The 19,636-nt window shown below is 38.4% G+C and overlaps 1 protein-coding gene across 4 annotated transcripts in view; it reads left to right on the forward strand.

The window, feature by feature from the left end:
- MACROD2 (mono-ADP ribosylhydrolase 2) overlaps positions 1-19,636 on the forward strand; it is a 2,106,080-nt gene that overhangs the window by 681,577 nt on the left and 1,404,867 nt on the right. For all 4 annotated transcript variants that reach the window (XM_074317443.1, XM_074317442.1, XM_074317444.1 and 1 more), the window contains exon 5: positions 1,384-1,500. In XM_074317443.1, the coding sequence (XP_074173544.1) occupies positions 1,384-1,500 (117 nt within the window). The remainder of the gene's footprint in view (positions 1-1,383; positions 1,501-19,636) is intronic.

Genomic DNA, 19,636 nt, shown 5'->3' on the forward strand with positions numbered 1-19,636 from the left:
AGGGGGAGGGCTTCAGACCACTAATATCCTGGTCTCTTTTCTCATGTCACATAACTATGACTCTCTCTTTCTGTCTCATTACCCTTCTTTTTGCAATCTTGGATTACCTTTCTGTCCAAGGGGCCCTGTCAATAACAGCTCAGAACCCAAGTTCTCAATGTCCTGATTTAATGTGCATATGGTCTTTTAGCCTTCTCCCTGTGCATTCACGCCAAATTCAGTTTTTCATTTTCCAGTTTTCATTTCCAGTGGTATCAGCTTTGTGTTTTCAAAAGTTGATTCTCACTGTGAAAGCCAGATGTGAAGGCGCACGAGGATGGGAGGTCAGAGAACCAATGAGCCCTGAGGTTGGTGACAGACAGAAAGCGTGGTCATTTAGCAGAGCTAGAACAGTAGCAGCAGAAGTTCTGTTTCAGTCCCTGTCAAGTGAGTGAGTGTGGTTTTATGGGCATTTATCAAAACCTAAGCTACCCTTGCCTGTCATCTAATGCCCTGTTAGATACCCTGAATAAACATAATTGGATTTGTATCATGCTGTTGGGGGAGGGAGAACTCAGAGGTCTGGTTCTTGCTTTGATTAGCTTTAATTCTAGTCTTTCAGTTTTGAGGTGAGTACAAATGTTCCGGAATGCCTTTCTTACTTTCTCCTCTCACTTTTTTTCATCTACAATCTGCAATGTGTTGAAAGGAACACTTATCAGCTCAGGAGATAGAATTGTTAGCATTTTTTCCCAACCTTGTGTTCAGTGACATTGAGTTGAGAGTTTGAAATGGACATGGTGGGAACAGTTACACAGTTGAAACTGGAAAATGCTACAAAGCAGGGACTGCTCCACGCCAAGAGAACCTGTTCTTTAACATTTTATAGCACACTACTTCTGTAACCCTTCTACTTCTTCTCCCCACAGAAACCAAACACACACACACACACACACACACACACACACACACACACACACACACTCAGACACATCAGAAAATATAGTGTCCATCATGAGCGGCCGGCAGCCGGAGAGAGCTGCCGTCAGCTGCTGTGAGCAGCCGACCTCCGACTGACTGGCGCCGACTGCCTGGGGGATGGGGGGGAGTGCAAGGCTGCTAATACCAGTATGGGCCAGGGAGCTGTGTCCTACACAATTTACACAATTAGATGGCGAAACAATGTCTTGAACCGGAGTAGGGGTCAAGGCAGAAGAAGGGGGAGGGAACAAAGCAAAAGAAAATATAATGTTTGAGAGATTGGACACCATGTGTTCTCTTCCACGGGTTATGGTGATTTCCAATAGGGACACATTGGGTTCCTTTTCTCTTCCTATCTCAAGTTTTGCATTTATTTCCAAAAGGGCAAATACTGGCTAACTTTTTTTTTTCTCTCTCCTCTAGTGGATGGCTGTATTCACAGAGCAGCTGGCCCCTGTTTGCTAGCTGAATGTCGTAACCTGAACGGCTGTGATACTGGACATGCGAAAATCACATGTGGCTATGACCTGCCTGCAAAATGTGAGTACTCTTTTAAACACTGTTTCAAAATGTGATGTGCGTTCTTACCTTGTTTCATTCCTCAGGTGCATAACTGGGAAAGGAAATGGTAGTGGTGGTATTTAATTAAATGTGCTTATATTAAAATTGTATTCATGGTGATAAAATGTGTTTTCCAAATATATATGTGTATTATGTTCATCTGTAGATGATTTTTGTTCAGATCTTTGACAGAGTGTCTCTGAAACAGAAAAATAAAAATATGAGCAAAATATACATTATAGTATTTAAGTGTCATGTAGTGACAGCTTTGGGAAATGATGCCAATTTCTTATTCCTTGTTCAGGTTTCTTGATTGTGGATGTGTTTAGAGCAAAGGAGATCAAAGTGATGTATTGTGTTTTCAGCTGCCATGTAAAGGCTGATTGGCAATTACAGCCAAGGCATCTGTCACACTTTGCTTTCAGGAAAAGCCAATGGAATGTGGTTGTCAGTGTGAGACTGTATTTGCTCTTTGAATGTGGAATGGTCAAATTTTCCATTATATTTGAATAGAAAGAAGTATTACATTTGATTGACCTTGTTGTTTAGTCGTTTAGCCAACTGGATGGGGTGGTGTGGAATAAAAATACTGAGAAGGAAACTGGTTAAAGGCACAGATTTTTGTTTTTTAATCACATAATCTTCAGAGCCTGGGTGGTGGAGCTAGAGGGTTTTGCTGCACAGTTAAGACATGCCTTGATTCAGAAATTGAGACACCAATTAATTGTTTATTTCATTTACCTGCTTCTTATGATATTGCCTGGGTCTGTGAATACATTTTATGTAAAAATGAAACTGTTTTTAGTTTTCCTCTTAGCAGTGGAGAAAATGTGACTGAAAAATTACCACACGATCTGTACAATACTCTTTGGGCTCTGTATAGACAGGTTGTATAAGAATGAATCTCCCATGGATATGTGTGAATGGAGAGATAGGGTGTTATATTTTAAAAATCCTTTAAAGCATATTAAAATTTGAGGATTACTTAATAAATAATAATATACTAAAATTATATTTTTATTTATAAATATAATAGTGCATCCTGTATTTCTCACAACGGGTTGCTAGTGAAAGTACATCAACTATATACTGCTTATTTTTCCCTTTAATGATTTTCATTTTTATTTCTTTGTTAGTGTTTTATCCTGTGTGAAAGAAGTAAATCATGTGCCAAATGCCCCCTCACTCTTATTTGGAGTATATGTTTATGTCACATAAAGTCCTTTGTGTACAATGGTGTTTAAAGCAGTTTTCCCTCTGACGCAGAGAGCCTGGGTATTAGGGGTGGTTTTATTTCCAGGATCATCTGGCTCTATGTTTATAAATATTGGTCAGTCTTCCTTTTTAACACCATACTACCTTGTGATAAAGCTAACCAATACCACCCTGAGAACAAGCAGATTATGATTTTCAGATTTGTATTTATCCTTAAACCAAGGAATAAGGCCTGGTCTCCTATTGACTCATTACTTTCTTATAGATTAAAACACATATCAAAAATTCTTCAACTCTGAGATTTCTGGAGACAGATAACCTCAGAATAACTAAATATGACCAAATTAAATGGCGGCTCTCGTGTATGTATTGACACGCTGATAATTTTGTTTAATGTGTTTGCTCCTGTTTGACATCCTTCTAAATAAGGCATTCAGCTTAGTTCAGGGTTATTGAAGACTTGTACAGTGCCAGGCACTGAAGTACAAAAATCAATAATACCCATACCTGTACTTGAGGAATTCTGTGTTGAGTCATATCTTCGAGCTAATGTGTGGCTTTCCTCGGCATCACAAGGCAAGTGAGTCTTTGTGAGACAAGGAATCTGGACATGGAAAGTCAACAACTCAGTACAGAATCTATGTGAGCTGAGATGCTGAGATACTGAGAGCCTGACACACGTTTAAGTCACTGCACAGAGCCCACAGGGCACGTCTAGTTAAAAAACAACAACAAATCATCCAACATAATAGAAATTATCAGATTGGAAAATGGCAGTGCCACCTCATAAAAGTCACACACATGGACAATTTGTGAAGAGGTCTTGGAATTTATGTTTAGAAAGATTAACAATTTATATTAAGAAATGTAAAGAAAAGCAAGGAAAACAATACAAAAATGAGTAATAGTAGCTTACATTTATACGCCACTTTATAGTTCACAATACTTTCACAAGCCCTTATATTTTATAAACATTGCGTGTATTCATTTTCCCTTTTCCTATCCCTGAGAGATGTTATTTCTTTTTCATCCATTTGGTTCATCCATATCAGAGTCATTAACAATCCACAGATGTGCTTTTGTAGAGAGAGAATGAAAAGAGGGCTCATTACATACTGTTTAGGTCATTTTCCCCTCCATATTTAATAATTCCATGACAGTTTGACAGCAGAGACTAGCTCCTATCTGTCCTCTGTGACAGTGGGTTTATCATTATAGGGGCACTAAAGCCAGTCATCCATCCACCAGTGATAATATCTTCATGCATCAGCAATTTGTTTGGAAAATGCGATTGTATGTTTTACAGAAAAACTTGGTAATTTTGGACTGGCCGTTGCTTCTTTTTTTTTGCTTGCTAAATTAATCTATTCATAAATGCTTGTATTTGAATTAAATATACTTGTAGTCTATATTCTGTGACTCATCATGATTGCTGGATGATAAGCCTCAGATACTTCATTTATTCTTCATGGCATGGGTGTTTTGAATAATTTATTTTAATGTAAAATATCCAGTCTTCCTTTTCAAAAGTAATTTTAAGAGAGAAAAGAATATTGGCCAATATTTCATGGAAAGCTATTCCTAAGGAAATGACTTAAAAACTGGAGTAAGGACTCTTTATATAACTGGAAAGTTTGAGACCTTCTATTTTACAGTATTAGAGATATTTTTATATTCATAATAAAATTTAGATTTCTACAGAATTTTAGAAACTTGTCAACATGTAAGAAGTTTCTGTTCATTCTATCATCATTCTCACTGGAGGGTCAGCCTTATGTGGAGAGGTTTGTCCATCTCAGTCACTGTTGTAGTGTCAATATCTAGCCTGGTGTCTCCTAAATATTTGCTGAATTAATGTGACTGAATGAGTGCTCAAATAAATGAATTGTTTCAGTCCTTTTCACCTGGAAAATAGCTTTTTAATTGCTGCTTCTGCTTCTAATTCTTTGCCTCCTGTAATCTATTCTGCCCAGTGCTGGTAGATTAATATTCCTAAATCCAGAGTCCTTATAAATGTCTACAGGGCTCTAAATGTTGTGATCCTCCTTACCTTTCTGACCTCATCTTCCTCTGTCCCCTCCCTTGCTCACAAAGGCTGCTTTGCTGGTCCTTACTGCCTTTACATTATCATTGCCTCTGCCTAGAATCTAGAATTCTACTCTTGTAGATACCTATATGGCTCGCTCCTGCACACCTCAAACCCTTGCTCAAATGTAGTCTCAGGTGCCACCCACACCAACCTATGTATCATTGCTTCTCTGCTATATTTATAATTGCTTATCTGTAGCATTCAACCTTCAAATACACTGTATCATTTCTTATTTATTTTGTTTATTGTCGCTCCCCCCTCTAGAATGAGGGCAGAGATTTTTTTCTGCACTTTTTTTCATTTATTGCTGTATCCAGGCAGCTTAGAAAAATGTTAGACACATAATAGAGTTTCAAAATATATTTGTTGAGTGAATTAATAAAATCTAACTCTACTCCTCTTAAAATTCTTCATTGCGTTTTTCTTTAAACACAGGCTTGTTAGCCTTATCTTTGGCCTTCCATGATTTACTGCCGTATCTTGAACTATTTACAATCGTTTTGTATGATCTGAATTGCTCACAATGGTATATCTGTACATGGGGTTTGTGTTTGGGGCTATCTGGAAATCTCTTTCTTTGTTTCTTTCCAGCTGTCTTCCAGACTCAACTCAAATATCACTTCTGCAATAAAATAAGTCTCTAATCAACTAAGCTAAAAAGTACTTTCTCTTTTTTATTTTTTTGTCAGAATCCAGAAGACTGTATGTTAACATGCTGAGGGCACTTTTCATGTGCTGCTTTTTATTGTTATACATACGAACTCTCCACCTTTCTAGCAACCCCTAGTATGTAATGGGTACTACAGAACTATCTATATAACAAATTAATCAATCAAGGTGGCAGACTGGTTGATAATTCGTGGTTAAAGGGATGCAAAAGAAAATGTACACTAGTATTCCTAAGAAATGATGAAATTAGTGTGAATTTTCCATTGTTCTAAGTCATGTTTTAACATATATCTGATTCCAAAGTCTCTTATCGAAGAAATTTACTCTTAATGGAGTTTCTCATACAGATGAACAAATAAAAATAAAGAAACCATATCAACTTCATTTAACAATTTTCATCATAGCTCACGTCTATTTTATTTCTTGAGAATGTTCCGCTTTTAGACTGCAGGGCTGAATAATCATCAAAGATAAATGAAAAAAATGAAATCTGTGTATATAAAATGGTGGAATCTGTTTCTTTTTTTCTTTCTATTTAATCTTTGGAAGACGTGAAATGGTAATATTAGCATCAGACTCTCAGTTTTTTCATTAATCATTTAAAAGGAAAATCTAGGGTGAGAGACCAAAGCATATGTTTGAATATCATAGAGTGGTATGAATCAGAGTCCTTATTCTGTTCCCATGTGCAATAACAATCAGATGATAGTTGCTTAAATGATACTGTTGATAATAATTAGTATTTCTCTTGTGCCCTTCATCAAGAAATCATAGTACTTTGAAACATTAGCTCAACAGTCATTTTGAAATTTTGATGAAAAAGTAACATGGTAAGTAATTATATATATTTTTTAATTTTTTATTTTTTGTAATTATATTTTATTACAACACAAAAAGAAATTCAGGTACATAGAGGTTAGATTTGTTATTGCCAACAATGAAATTAGTCCATATTAGAGTCTATGACAGGTGTTGGCCAAGCCTGCTGCCTGTTTTTGTAAATAAAATTTATTAGAACATGGTCACGCCCATTTCTTTACATATTGTGTATAGCTGATTTCAAATAATAGAATTGAGTAGTTGCAACAGGCACTGTACTCATATGACCACAAGGCTAAAGCACTTATATTATCAGGCTTTTTACAGAAAAAGTTTGCCGACTCCTGGCCTATAGCAATCCCCACTTTTTATACTGGAGGAAGCTGAGACCCAGAGAGGTTATATATTTATTGAATATTATTGAATATACATGACTTACTCAGATCACTAATGACAAACGTGAGACTGAAATGCCTACCACCTATTCCTTGGGACAGTCCTTACTTCTGTTGCCTCAATGGAAACATCACCTTGGGAGGATGATCTGAATGAAGCCTTTTAAATCTTTCAAATTATGAGGCCACTTTGAGAAAAAATGCCTAGGAACAAATGGTCATTTTTCTTAATAGGGCCAGAACCAGAAAGTGAATGAGTCAAGTCTTTGGAGGGAGAGTTAATTCAAACCACCACAGAGTATCAGACAATAAATCTTCATTCTTTGCTTCTTCCAGTGGTGTTAGCTAATGTGCTGAAAGGGAGCCTGTAGTCCTGAGGAAATTCATTTTCTAGAGTAGGTAAGTCATAAGATGGTTCTGAGTGAGTCCTCTGCAAGGCATGACCTGATTTCAGCCATCAGGGGCCCTACCGGCAGGCGTCTGATTGTGAAGGCAGTGGAGTGGACATGCTGCTACAAGTATGACTCTGCCAGTCTTTGATGGAGACCTGAGAGCCCTCACAAACCCTTCCATAATTAAATTATTTATATTACATAAAGGGAAAATGGTTTTTGAGGAGCATAAAATTGTCTTCCTTCTTAGAGATGGGATCATTCCTCCTAAAACTAACTCTGATTTGCTCGTTTTCTTAAGTGCTTTAGGAATTTCCTGTTGATTTGAATCTATTTCTTCATAATTACTACCTCTTTTGTTTATACTAAACATACATTTAATTTTATACCTTTTTATCTCCTTAGTGATCCTTATGATGAATGTGGAAGTAAGAAGGTCAGGAAGATTGTAAAACCCAGGGCAGTGGTTCTCAAAATGTGCTCAGTAGCAGCATCACCTGGGAATTTGTTAGAGATGCAAATTCTCGTGTCCCACCCTGGCCCAATTGAATCGGGAACGGTGGTTTTACAAGCTCTCAGGTGAATTTGCTGCCTACTCAAGTGTGAGGACCGTTGACCGAGACCGTGGTGTAGTCCTGAGCAAAGGCCTTGCCTTCCGGCACCTTGCCCTACACCCCTTTCCCTTTTGCCGCACAACACAGGCATCCTTTTGGGTCACAGAGTAAGGCTTTGTTTGACGAGAACTCTGACATCTCTTCTTTTCCTTTGTCGTATTTTCACACTTAATGATGATATCTGTATTTGTTTACTTGTGTAACATTGACTGTCTTCTTAAACAGAATAACATTTAAGAGAGCAGAAGTCCTATCAGTCTCATTTGCTCCTGGTGTCCTTAACATCTGACATAGTAACCAGCACAGAGGAGGTGGCTCCTGATACACATTTACTGGAGGAATTAATGAAAGCCTTGTCTTTGTCATAGTCAGAGTTGCCAGGAAACCAACCAACAAGACACTCACGGTAGGACGATGTGATTCCAGAAATCTGCAGAGCTAGTACTGCTGCCATTTGCAGCCTCTCTGTTTCCCCATGACCAGATATGCTGCTTGTTCAGATTCTAGCAGTCTCGGAGAACAAAGGGGCAAATTTGCTTTTTTGTCCACATGGCACACATAGAGCCTATACTTACAATTTCCTTTAGTTTTCCCTCTTTTTTTATTTGACCAATTCCGATAGCATAGATTCCATCATGAGGTGGTTTTGCGATGAAATAAGTACACAATTCTAATTATAAATAGTATCTTTTGAAAATACCTGCATTTTGGAAGCAACTGGTATTTACGTTGTTGCATTTTGGCTGAGTGTGTAATAAATGTCTGTGCTTGGCTTGCATTACTTGACATCTTAGCAGGGCTTCACAGGACACTGTCTATACCTCCTTTTTCCTATGTGATCAATAGGAAATAACAGTGTAAATCAATTCTGAGTAATAATGTAAATAGGCTCTCCAAGGCAATCCCCGCTGTGAAATAAGTAGTTAGCTGTGACACTGGCATTAACCACAGTGGGGGTAATCAGACTTTGGATGTGTTTAATCAGAGTTATAAGCTAAGATTTAAAAGAGAGTTACTGTTGTGCAGGGATAATAATTTCCAGGATTTAGAAGATGAATATTTGAAGGTGTTCTCATAAATTAAAGTCCCCAGAATTGCTTTGAGTAATTTACGAAGCTTTGAGGTCAGGCACAAGCAAACAGGAAAGGTTAATCTCAGAGCCACGGTAGTTAATGTGCAGGAATTGCAGAATACATTTATTGAAATAAGTAGTTAATACTGAGTTAAATGAAGATTTTCTGGCCAGCACTAAAATGTTCCTTGAACTATTACTACCACATATGATTTGATTCAAAAGTGGGCAACACAGAACAATTTGTAAATGTATTAATTCTCCTTGTAATTAAGCACTAATCTCAAAGATTAAATAGTAGATCACTTTATGGCTTGATTAGATGTGTTTCCAGTTGAAAACATTGATGCATCAAAGCTCTGTACTGTAGAATAAAAGATTGACTCTGAGTCAAGAATACTATATGTGAAGGTAGAAAGTCTAAGAAGAAGTCCTGAATGGAGGACATTCTAATTGTTTTGTAAAGTCCCTTAACCTCTGAGCCTGAGTTTCCCCATCATGATTATCTGGGGGTAGTAATATCTACCTCAGGTGAATTTGTTAGGGAACATACACTGAACAACTCTTTAGTTCTGTAACACATCATATAGATACAGGGCTCTATTATTATTTGAAAATACTTCACATACCTCATTTACTTATTCAACTAGTGTTTATTGAGTGCTTACTCTGAGTTAGCGTGCCCTTTTAGAATGTAGAAGACGATAGTGAAGAAGACAGCTAAGGTTCCAGTCCTCCTAGATCTGAGGTTCTAGCAAAGAGAGGCAGATAATCATATTCACGTAAAAGCAGAGAACCTCAGATAATGGCAAGGGCTACAGGGAAAATAAAGTGTGACAGTAAAATGGAGAGGGAAGGGGCTACTTTTTCTAGGTGGTCAGGCAAGGCCTCCCAAAGAGATGATATTTGAGCTGAGAACTATACTACTATCTGGAAGAAATTCATTGCCGGAGGGGTGAAAGCACTTTACCACTGGGTTAAAAAGGAAAATCACCTCTTCTGTTGTGGAAAACGAGATAGGCCATGAATTTTTCAATTGTTCTTCTTGCTACAAATATTCTATTTTAGTTCTGACATATGTATAATTTTAATTTTAGTCTATTTTTTGGAGATAATAGAGGTAATACTGCTGCGCCTGGAGTTGACAGGAATTTTAACAATCTCCTCATCTGACTTCCTAATTTTACAGTTAAGGAAACTGAGGCCCAGAAAGATTATTTAATTCTCCCCGTATGGTTGTATGGTAAAGGATAGAACCAAGACTAGAGCCTGGGTGTCTTGACTCACAGTATGGTGTTCTTTCTGTTAAAATGTACGGCCTTTTCTGGAGTCTCTTTGATCATACTCTCTTATAGGAATATTGTGGCAATTTAATAAACTGTTAAGTGAGATGATGTACATGAATATATTTTTGAAATTTCTTATTTCATATAGCACTTTATTATTGATAGTAATTTTAGATGAGTCACATATAAATTAATTATGACACCAGGAACTGTACTAGTAAAGTTTATGTCAGTAATCCATTTGAACATATGCAGCAGTGACTGCTGTCTGACAAAATGTGGAAGTTACAGATAGCAATTAAGAAAAATCCTATACCATTCTCAAGATTCAGCCATTCGTCTCTGCTTTCTTCTAATATTGTGTCCTCATAGAAAAGGGAAACTCTGCAAAAGTAATTTTGATAATTTCAGATGGCCACTTTATTGATTTGAAAGATATGTCCACAAGTCCTTTGATATTTTTCTCCCCGAAGTAGAGTTCAGTTCCCCTCCCTTTGCGTCTGACCTGAATGTAATGACTCCCTTTTAGTGAATAGAATATGTCAGAGTAATGGAATTACGGAGCTTAGGTTACAGAAAGACTAGAGCTTCCATTTTCGGTGCCTTCTCTTGCTACTGTAAAAACATTACCACAAACTTGAAAGCTTAAAACAGCAATTTATTCTTTCACAGTTTTGGAGGTCAGGGGTCTGAAATCGAGGTGTCAGCAGGGCTCTACTCCTTCTGAAATCTCTCTGGGAAAACCCACCCTTGCTTCTTCCAGCTTCTGGTGGCTGTAGGTATTCCTTGGTGTGGCAACATAACTCCAGTCACCGCTTCCGTCTTCACACGGCCATCTTCCCTGTGCCTCTCTGTGTCTTTTCCCTTTTTCTTCTCTTATGAAGATACTTGTCATTGGATTTAGGACTCACCCTAATCCAGGATGATCTCAAGGTCTTGAGATCCATAACTTAATTATATCTGCAATGACCCTTTTTCAAAATAAATTCATATTCAGAGGTTCTAGGTCTCAGGACATGGACATAACTTTGGGGGGCGGGGGAGTGTCATCATTCAACCCACTACACACTCTCTCTAGGTGAAGTCAGCTTCCATGTCACGAGGCAGCCCTGAGATGAGGAAACCTGCACCATGCTGTGAGGGACTCAGACAACCTCTGAAGAGGCTCATAATGGTGAGGAATTGAAGCCTGCCTGCCACAGTATGAGTGAGCTCAGAAGTGGATTTTCTGAGATCCGCCGACAACCATGCAGTGAGCTTGGGAGCACATCCTCCAGTCCCAGCCAAGCTTTGCACCATCTGCAGCCCTGGTGGCAGCTTAACTGCTGCTTTATAAAGACCCTGAGGCAACCACCCAGTTAAGCCATTGTTGAGCTCCTAACCTGCAGAAACTGTGAGATAATAAATGTTTGTTATTTTACGTTTGGGATATTTGTTATGCAGCAATAGCAATAATACAGCACTTGTAGCCATGAACTTTATTAAGCAGTGTAAGGAGCCCACTGACAGACTGGTTGGTGTCTATCACATTTTCTCAGCATATGACTTTCCAGGCTGAGAGACAGGCCTCAATGCAAGGTGAAAGCAAAATAGAATTTGTGGTAATGTTATACTTCATCAGTGATCTTAAAATAAAAAAATGCAACCGCACTCCTTCACCATACCTCTGTTGTAGACAACATACTAGAGTGAAAGAACTGTTAGGAATGGAAACTTCTGTAATTTTAAATTGAAAAAAAAGGAAAATATTAGTTGATTAGGGTCAAGCAGATCCCAAAGTCCAGCTTACAAAAGAAATATTGGGAGGAAAACAACACAAACCAAAACACATAATTGGGTATTAGTGTTTACCTGATACACCTTTAAGCTTTTTTTCAGTCTTTGCGCCTGCCACTCACATGCTCTTCAGTGATAGGAATCGCTGTTTTCATTTTGAGGGGGAAACATTAATTCGGTTTCTATCCTGTGTTGACGCTGGAGCTAAGGAAGCAGAGGTAACTTCCTATTTACCTTTGTAGCAGTGCCCTTCTGAATCTGTTTGCTCTTCTAGGTGGTGTGTTTCCCATTAGCTCCTTCGTTTTTCAGAACCACCTAGAGTTTGTCTATTTCTAATCACATGCTATTTGTGAAATCCCTATAATTTCCTAAGGCCTTCAGAAGCTTTCCTCTTCCTACCTGTGACATTTTGAGGAAAGATTTATTCTTCCTCTGTGTTTATTCTGCTTAGTGAAGATCATCAGAAACAACCTTAACTGCATGTTTGCAAATTCTCTTTCATATTCTGCCTGCCACTGTATTTTGAATTCAGTTGTCCATTTGAAGGTGTGTGGAGAGCAAAGGACTGTCTTAGAAATCACTTCCATTCACACTCGGTTTTTGTTTTCTTTCCTCACAGCACATAATGCCAAACTATTGTCTTTCCTTATGTGGATAGATGATTTTGTTCCTGTTTTAATATGACTCCTATACTTAGGTGTGTGATATACATACACATATATACATATGTGGCATTAGAAGCATATTTTTATTAGGCTGAGCACAGATTTCCTTCTGCATTTTAATAAGCTTTATGGGTATGAAATCCAGGCTTCCCCTCCCCCCCCCCCTCCACTTTGTGGAGACATTTGGGAGAGAGCATTCTGGGAGAGTTTGTGTTTGGGGGTGTCTTTGTGGAACTGGGATGGAGGGCCCTAAGGATCACCCAGGAAACATACTGAGAGGTAACTGGAGGGCAAGCAGAGGAAGCTAACTGCTGTTCTGGGCAGGCTAGCAGTCCTGGGCTTTCTTCCTCCATGTGTCTAGGACATAGCCTGCTTATTGTTTTAAAATTAATGAAAAATATCTTGGTTATCTTTCTCCTAATAGTATCCACTGCCTGAATAGTAGGGTGGATGTGAAGAATGATGAGAGATCGAGAAACTCCACATTAAGTATATCTATCAAGAATGGTCAGGCCTCTATATGCACAATATTGCGTAGTTATGAGGTTGATCTGTACAGCCATGCACATAGAGGGAGGTGAAATTTAGAGAACTACACATCCCAAAAGAGTTAATATTTCAAACATTTCCTTACATTCTCTGTTGCCTGCAATAGTGGTGTTTCTCCACATACCAAATTAACTGGTTGTCATGGGCACCAAACCTGTTACCTAAAACAGTTTAATATCACAGTCCAAGCAACATCCTGTTTTGAGATTAACCATCACAAGACATTTTTTCCCTCTTGTTTTATTTTTTTGCCACTCCATTCAGAAATGCTGGAATCAATATTTTAAAGCCTATATGTGAGATGTTTCTGTTAATTGTTCCCCATGGTTTTTAACAATTTTTTATTCATCACCGTGAATGAGGACATACATTTGGGTGCAATGGAGCTTTTGGTAAGAATCTTACAATTACAACACAACATTTTAAAGCTGAAAAAATCTAGAAATCACGCTTTTAGCCACTGAAGCCACTTTCTCCATTAAGAGCTGGGCAAAGGTTTTTTTTTAAATCCTGTTGTTTAAGACTCTATACTTTTAATCTAACACTCTGTCTGGTACATAGTAGGAAATGAGAAGTGTTTCATTCTCAGCAAACATTGATCGGTTCCTGAAATACGTACCAGGGGCTTTGCGTATCTTTTAGAAAAGAATGAAATACAAGATAGACAGGGACCCCACCCTCATGGAGTTGAATTGAAGTGACTTGTCTGAGATCACACAGATGAAATTTAACTAATGAAACCTTGCCAAGAACCCGAATTGTCAGATTCTCAGTCTATGGTCCTTTCTTCTTTATTCATGGAGATTTTATTTGGGAGATCGGATAATGAAAATACTTGGTGATGTTGGCCTTTTTCCCTCATGCTTCCATGTGGTTTTACTATGCAGTGACTAGTGGAAATGGTCAGCAGATTCTGTCACATCTGTGTCCCGGGATATAGAGGGGGGGCATGGCACGCCTCTCTCTGTCTAGTATAGTAAACAATTCAGGAAAACCGTATTCTAACCTGGCTCAGAGCACAGGCTTTTCTTGACTGGGATGTGGTATAACAGCTGCCTGACATTTTCTAATGACACATAGAGCACATTCCTATAATCCCCATGAAAGAGTCTTATGCTTCACATTATTTAACAATAAGCATACAGGGATTTGTAAACATTTTTTTCAATAATATAATTTGATATTCCTGTTTTAAAAAGGAAAAAAAAAAGAAATCTCTAGTTCCTAAATTAGAATGTCAAACATGCATTGTTATACAATATGGAAGCCAATTAAATGTAGACTAATTCATTACATATGTTTTTTATTCTGCTTATTTTCCTTAGTTGTGCCCTCTAAAAATAAGATTGATGTATATCTGTCAAAGCATCTGTACCAAGTTATATTTCCCAGACATAAAACACATGGGTAGAGAGTTCTGGTGGAATCCTTGCCTTGTTTATTATCTAGTGTTATGGTCTCTCTACTTTTTTTGTTTCTTTTTACTCTTTTTTTTTCTTAGTACTTTGTAACTACCTCAAATTTTTGTTAAGTTATTTGACTGAGTTGTGGCATAATCCATTTTAGATAGAATTTGAAACTTCCTGAAGTCAGAATCATTTGATTAGGCATATTTAAATGAGTGTTCGTCCTGTCTGGAACTTCCTTTCCATTGATATCCCCTTCCCATAAAATAGTTAAGAACACGGACATTGAAGCCCAACATTTTGGGCTCAAATTCAGACTCTGGATTTGGGCAAGTTATGAAATTTCTTTGTGCCTCATGTTGCCAATTGGAAATGAGGGTAAGAATAGCTCTACCCTCACAGAAATGTTGGAGATTATGAATTAATGTCTCTGTAGCATTCAGTATACTGTCTACTTTCTAGTAAATGCTTTATAAGGTTAGTTGTTTTTCAGTAAGGTCATTCCAACCACCGTATCTAAAAATGTCATCCCATTACTCTATCCTCTTGCCCTGCTTTAGTTTATGTCACAGTCTTTATCATCATCTGATATTATATTTTATGTATTTATTGGTTCATTTACTCCTTCCACTAGAATGTAATCTTCATGAAAGCAGGGACTTTGTTCACAGCTCTATCTACCAATCCTAGGAAGGTATTCAAAACCATTTGTTAATGAACAAACGCATGTGCACTTGAAGTTTAATGACATATAAATGTTAGCAGAATTACTGGAAAATAAGCCTAAGAGGACATTTAGTTTCATGTTCTCTCTGTTCATTTGGGTCTTCCAGTAACTTGGCTGGTTGTTATAAAGAAGCCAGGAAAATAGCATCTGTATGAGAAGGTCAGACCATATTTGACATTTGGTATATCTACCAAGAATGTTTTAGGTGTGCTGTACATCTTTTTTCCTATTTTTAAAAACTCTGTAGTTTAATTAGTAGTGTCAGAATGAAATAAAACAAAGAGGAAGAGGTTTAAAAAACATTAATGACCTGGGAACTATGTCCTGACTTGCTTAACTTAAGCCAGGGAATTGATAGTGAAGTCTTTTCCCATTGATTTAGAGTCTGTGTTCAGAGATGGTTTCCAAGCTCAATTTATTGTTAAACCTCATTAAAATAAAAGTGATCATTTTATGGGTTTGAAATGTGTTATGACTGACTTTCTGATTGAGACTGCTAGCCCCAGTGCTTACAACTTACATGTAAATGTGTGAAAAGGGGAAATATTGATGTTTATTTCCTCTGTGTTCAAACTGTTCAGACTTTATGGGAAATAATAAAGCTTTACAACTTGTTCTTCACAAATAGGATGCTAGAGACTTGCCGCCAACACGAGAAACCTATTTATTATTTTGTGTCAGAGTGATCTGAGCCATCTCCCCGTTTATAGATCCCAGAGCTAATTGTTACTTGGGGTCAAGAAGGAAATAGCATGATAGTCAGTGGTTAGAGAATATTAATTTGACAAATAAAATTTCCTTTTACTGCAAGGAAGATAGTTACCTGACCACTGGGCAATATAGCAGTGTTCCCTGTTAACCCTAATTTTGCCAGATGGGGTCAATGTACAACCCACCCCATCAGGCCTGTAGGACTTCTTGACATAAAGGTTTAAAAATATAGTTACGCTTTCTTGCTTAAGAATCATTTCTGCTTCCAGCACTTGTAGTTTCAGCACTGGTCCTGAGAGCCCTGCATTAGGTAGGTGGAAAAAAAGTTGAGGTGATGAGGGGAAGAAAGAAAAACATATAGTTTTCATACTAGTGTCTGCCCCACCTTTGCAAGAATTGCATAGATATACAGGTATCCCCCCACCTCTTTCCCCCCAAGTCCACAGAAAAACTGAGGAATATCTAGTGGGGACACTCCTTTAGCACCACTCACACTGAATGTGTGCACACGCTGGTGAAGGCATTTAAGCCAGCCCTTTATGCTTTTATATCCCCCTACTTTAAAGAACCAGTGTCTCAATTGCCCATTCTGCTTCTCTACTAAACTATTACTCTGAGGAAAACACCTCTCTGCCCATTGTTGCACATTGTAGTCTATAAAGTGTGTTCCTAGGTCTGAAGACATGTGGCTCAGTGATCCAAATTTGTATACACTGTCTTTTGTTCCAGCTCTTCTATAGTACTGCTCTTAGCATTTTCACCTACCATTAAGTGAGCCAAACCCAGTGAGGAGTAAGAGCCCATTCCCATCAAGACCTACTTGTAGCCCCCTTTGTGTCTACCTGCTTCAGTCTCACTTGCCAGCTCTGTTCAGGGCCTTCCCCTAGGGAATCTGCCATATAGCCATCTGCAGTTTCTGTCTCTTGTTGGCAGGCAGACAGTTCTTATTGGCATTTTGTGTCTTAGAGGTTGCAAGAGGAATATGTCTAAATTCAGCCCATCTCTGGATTGCTGTCGTACCGTCATTTCCACTAATTTCATGGAGCTCAGTGGCCACCGTAAGCGAGTACACAAGGAAATCTGCTTGTTAATTCAGAACATGTTCGGAACCTGGAGGGGGATTCTGCTGATGAGCACTGATGTGCCCTACTTTCACGCACCCTTCAAGTTCCCATAGTGATTTCCACAGGACCATGCGCCCTATGGGCATCACTTTAAAAGGTTGTGTTTCCATTGTCCTCCTGCCGGACCACATGGCCAAGCCTTTGGCTACTGCCCATGAGTCAGTACAAAGTGAAACGTAGGCGCTTTCATCCTTAAACAGCATGTAGATCAGCCCTCCGCGCTGATTTGTTTTTACCTTCTTCTGTCAGAGTGGTGGCTTTCCAGACAGGTCATAGTCTGTCCACCTTGGAACTACTTTCTACAAACCTAGCAGCTCTTTGTTGGTCAGTTGAGGGCTGTTTAGAGGGCACTGTTCAAAAGGTGATAGACTCCAGCTGCTCCTCATGCAGTTCTGAAGATAATCTTAGGGGGAAAGAGGCTCCCTGCTCACAAGTATCTCCCTCCACCTTACATTTCCCCAGTAGCATGATGGAAACTTGTGGAAACCATTTTCATTTTATCAGGGAACTCTTCTGGACACTGCCCTTACCTTTAGAGTGTTTCCCTAACATCATCCGAGACATCGTGGGTATTTCAGGCTTCAAGGTTATTTTATGTCCTTTGGTCATAGGTGTAGTTTCAATTAACATCTAATAATAAGCTAGTAATTTCCTCTTAAAGGGAAATTCTCTAGTCTAGAGTCATAGTAGCTGTTTCACAGAGAATTTGTCCTCATCTGCATTCCAGATTCTAGTCTACACTGTATAAGCTTGGACAATTTTTTTGTTTTGTTCCCATTTAGTATGTCCAGTTAATATTGCTTAAAGAGCAGATCACCATGCTTTCTATTTTATAACACTAGGTAGAAGAGGTGTTCTCCCAAAAGACACAGTGTCCATACCCATAATACATTCAGGTAAAAGACACACAACTACTTCATACAAAACCCATTCAAACATATCAATTCTCCTACAAACTTTCACCTTAATTTCATCAACCCTTACGTTCCTAACTGTAGCTTCCATAGGACTTCATTAACAGGTTTTGGTTTTACAATACTAGGTAAGGGAAGTATGAAAACATTCAGGTCTAGGAGAAACAACCTTTTTATATAAAAGCAATTTAAATATTCCAACTTCCATAATCCTATCAACATTCACATTTTTATATTCTCTCAGTCTCATTGTAGTCCACGTCAGGACTTCCACAGTGGGTTTTGATACCACAGTGCTTGTGGTTTCCTTATCAAGGAGTCCTGGTAAATTCTCTTCACCTCCTGACAATTTTACCCACTCATGGATGTAAGTCGTTGGCTCCCCAGCAGACAGCTGAGCCAGGGGACTCAAGCCCTTTTGTCAGGCCTTGTCTTGACTGCTCCTCCTAACTATTGGTGATGTGATTCTAGGTCTGTTTCTCATTGTAATCTTTGCCTTCCAGCTTTCCAAATTCCTACAAACGGGTACATTGACCAGACTTGTTTGGGGCCCTTTAATGTTGGAAGACCAGTAGAGAGTTCCTTTGGTCCACCCAACCTTTAATATCTCCTTATTAAGACCATTGTTTCAACACCATTAGTATCTATTTTATTCATCAAATTTATCTAAAGATTTCCACCCTACTGGCATGAGTCCCTTGACTCTTCCCTTTTTTTTTTCCATTTTAGTTTCATGACTATCAATCTTTGCTTTATTCACCCAATTTCTTAATAACCATTTAAAAATGTCCACCTTGGTGGGACATGTCCCTTGACCCTCTGCTTTGTCTCTCTGCATTCTCTTGTTAGTTAATTTAATGTTTTTATTAGCACCTGTAAGACACATGAGAAGAAGCTGAGACAGCAATTTTCGTAAGGCTTCTCCTACTGAAGCTTCATTTTGCAGCAGTAGAGTTACAGGGAGTTTCATCCAAAAGGGGCCCCCTTAACCACAGCATTTACCATGACCTGGGTAATGGGCTTATTTCGTGGGTAAATATCCCAGTAATCATAAAGCCAGTCCCAAATGGCTTGCATATAAAGCATAAAAACTGCTTCTTCTTGGCATTTATGGGGAGAGTTGGACAGTCCCCGCTCTCAGAGTGAAGAGAACTTATAGCAGATTTTATACCGTTCATCATGCTGACTGTTCCCTCAGGAATAACCTACTGTGTGTCTGGATCATACATAGCCATCTGTGATTGTATCATAATGAGCTGTGAGTCCTGTATCAACCCAAACATACTCTTCCATCCTGCAGCATTCGAAACCAAAGACAGTGCCTCTAAATTAACTAAATTAACTCCCCTCACAATCTATTTTAGTAAATGTTCTTCAGAGGCTGATGATGTTGATCCACAGATAAGGCAACTCTTTCACTTTATACCCTCTGGTTTCAGTAGTTCCTTGGATTTGTCCTTCCCCCACATTGATTACTTTCTTGGTGACTAAAGGTACTTTCTGTTGTCCTGGCGTAACTTTTCCCTTTGTAGGCAGCTTTGAGGCTCATGACCAAAACTCAGACTGATCAAAATCTGAGTTTGGTCTAGCATGAAGGCTCAACCCAGAACTTCTTTAAATTTCTTTTTAACTGTTACAAACAATAAACAGAAAGTTGTATGTTTAGCATGCTTATTATTTTGCATTTCCTTA

The sequence above is a fragment of the Rhinolophus sinicus genome, linkage group LG13, assembly GCF_036562045.2.
Source record: "Rhinolophus sinicus isolate RSC01 linkage group LG13, ASM3656204v1, whole genome shotgun sequence".
NCBI lineage: Eukaryota > Metazoa > Chordata > Mammalia > Chiroptera > Rhinolophidae > Rhinolophus > Rhinolophus sinicus.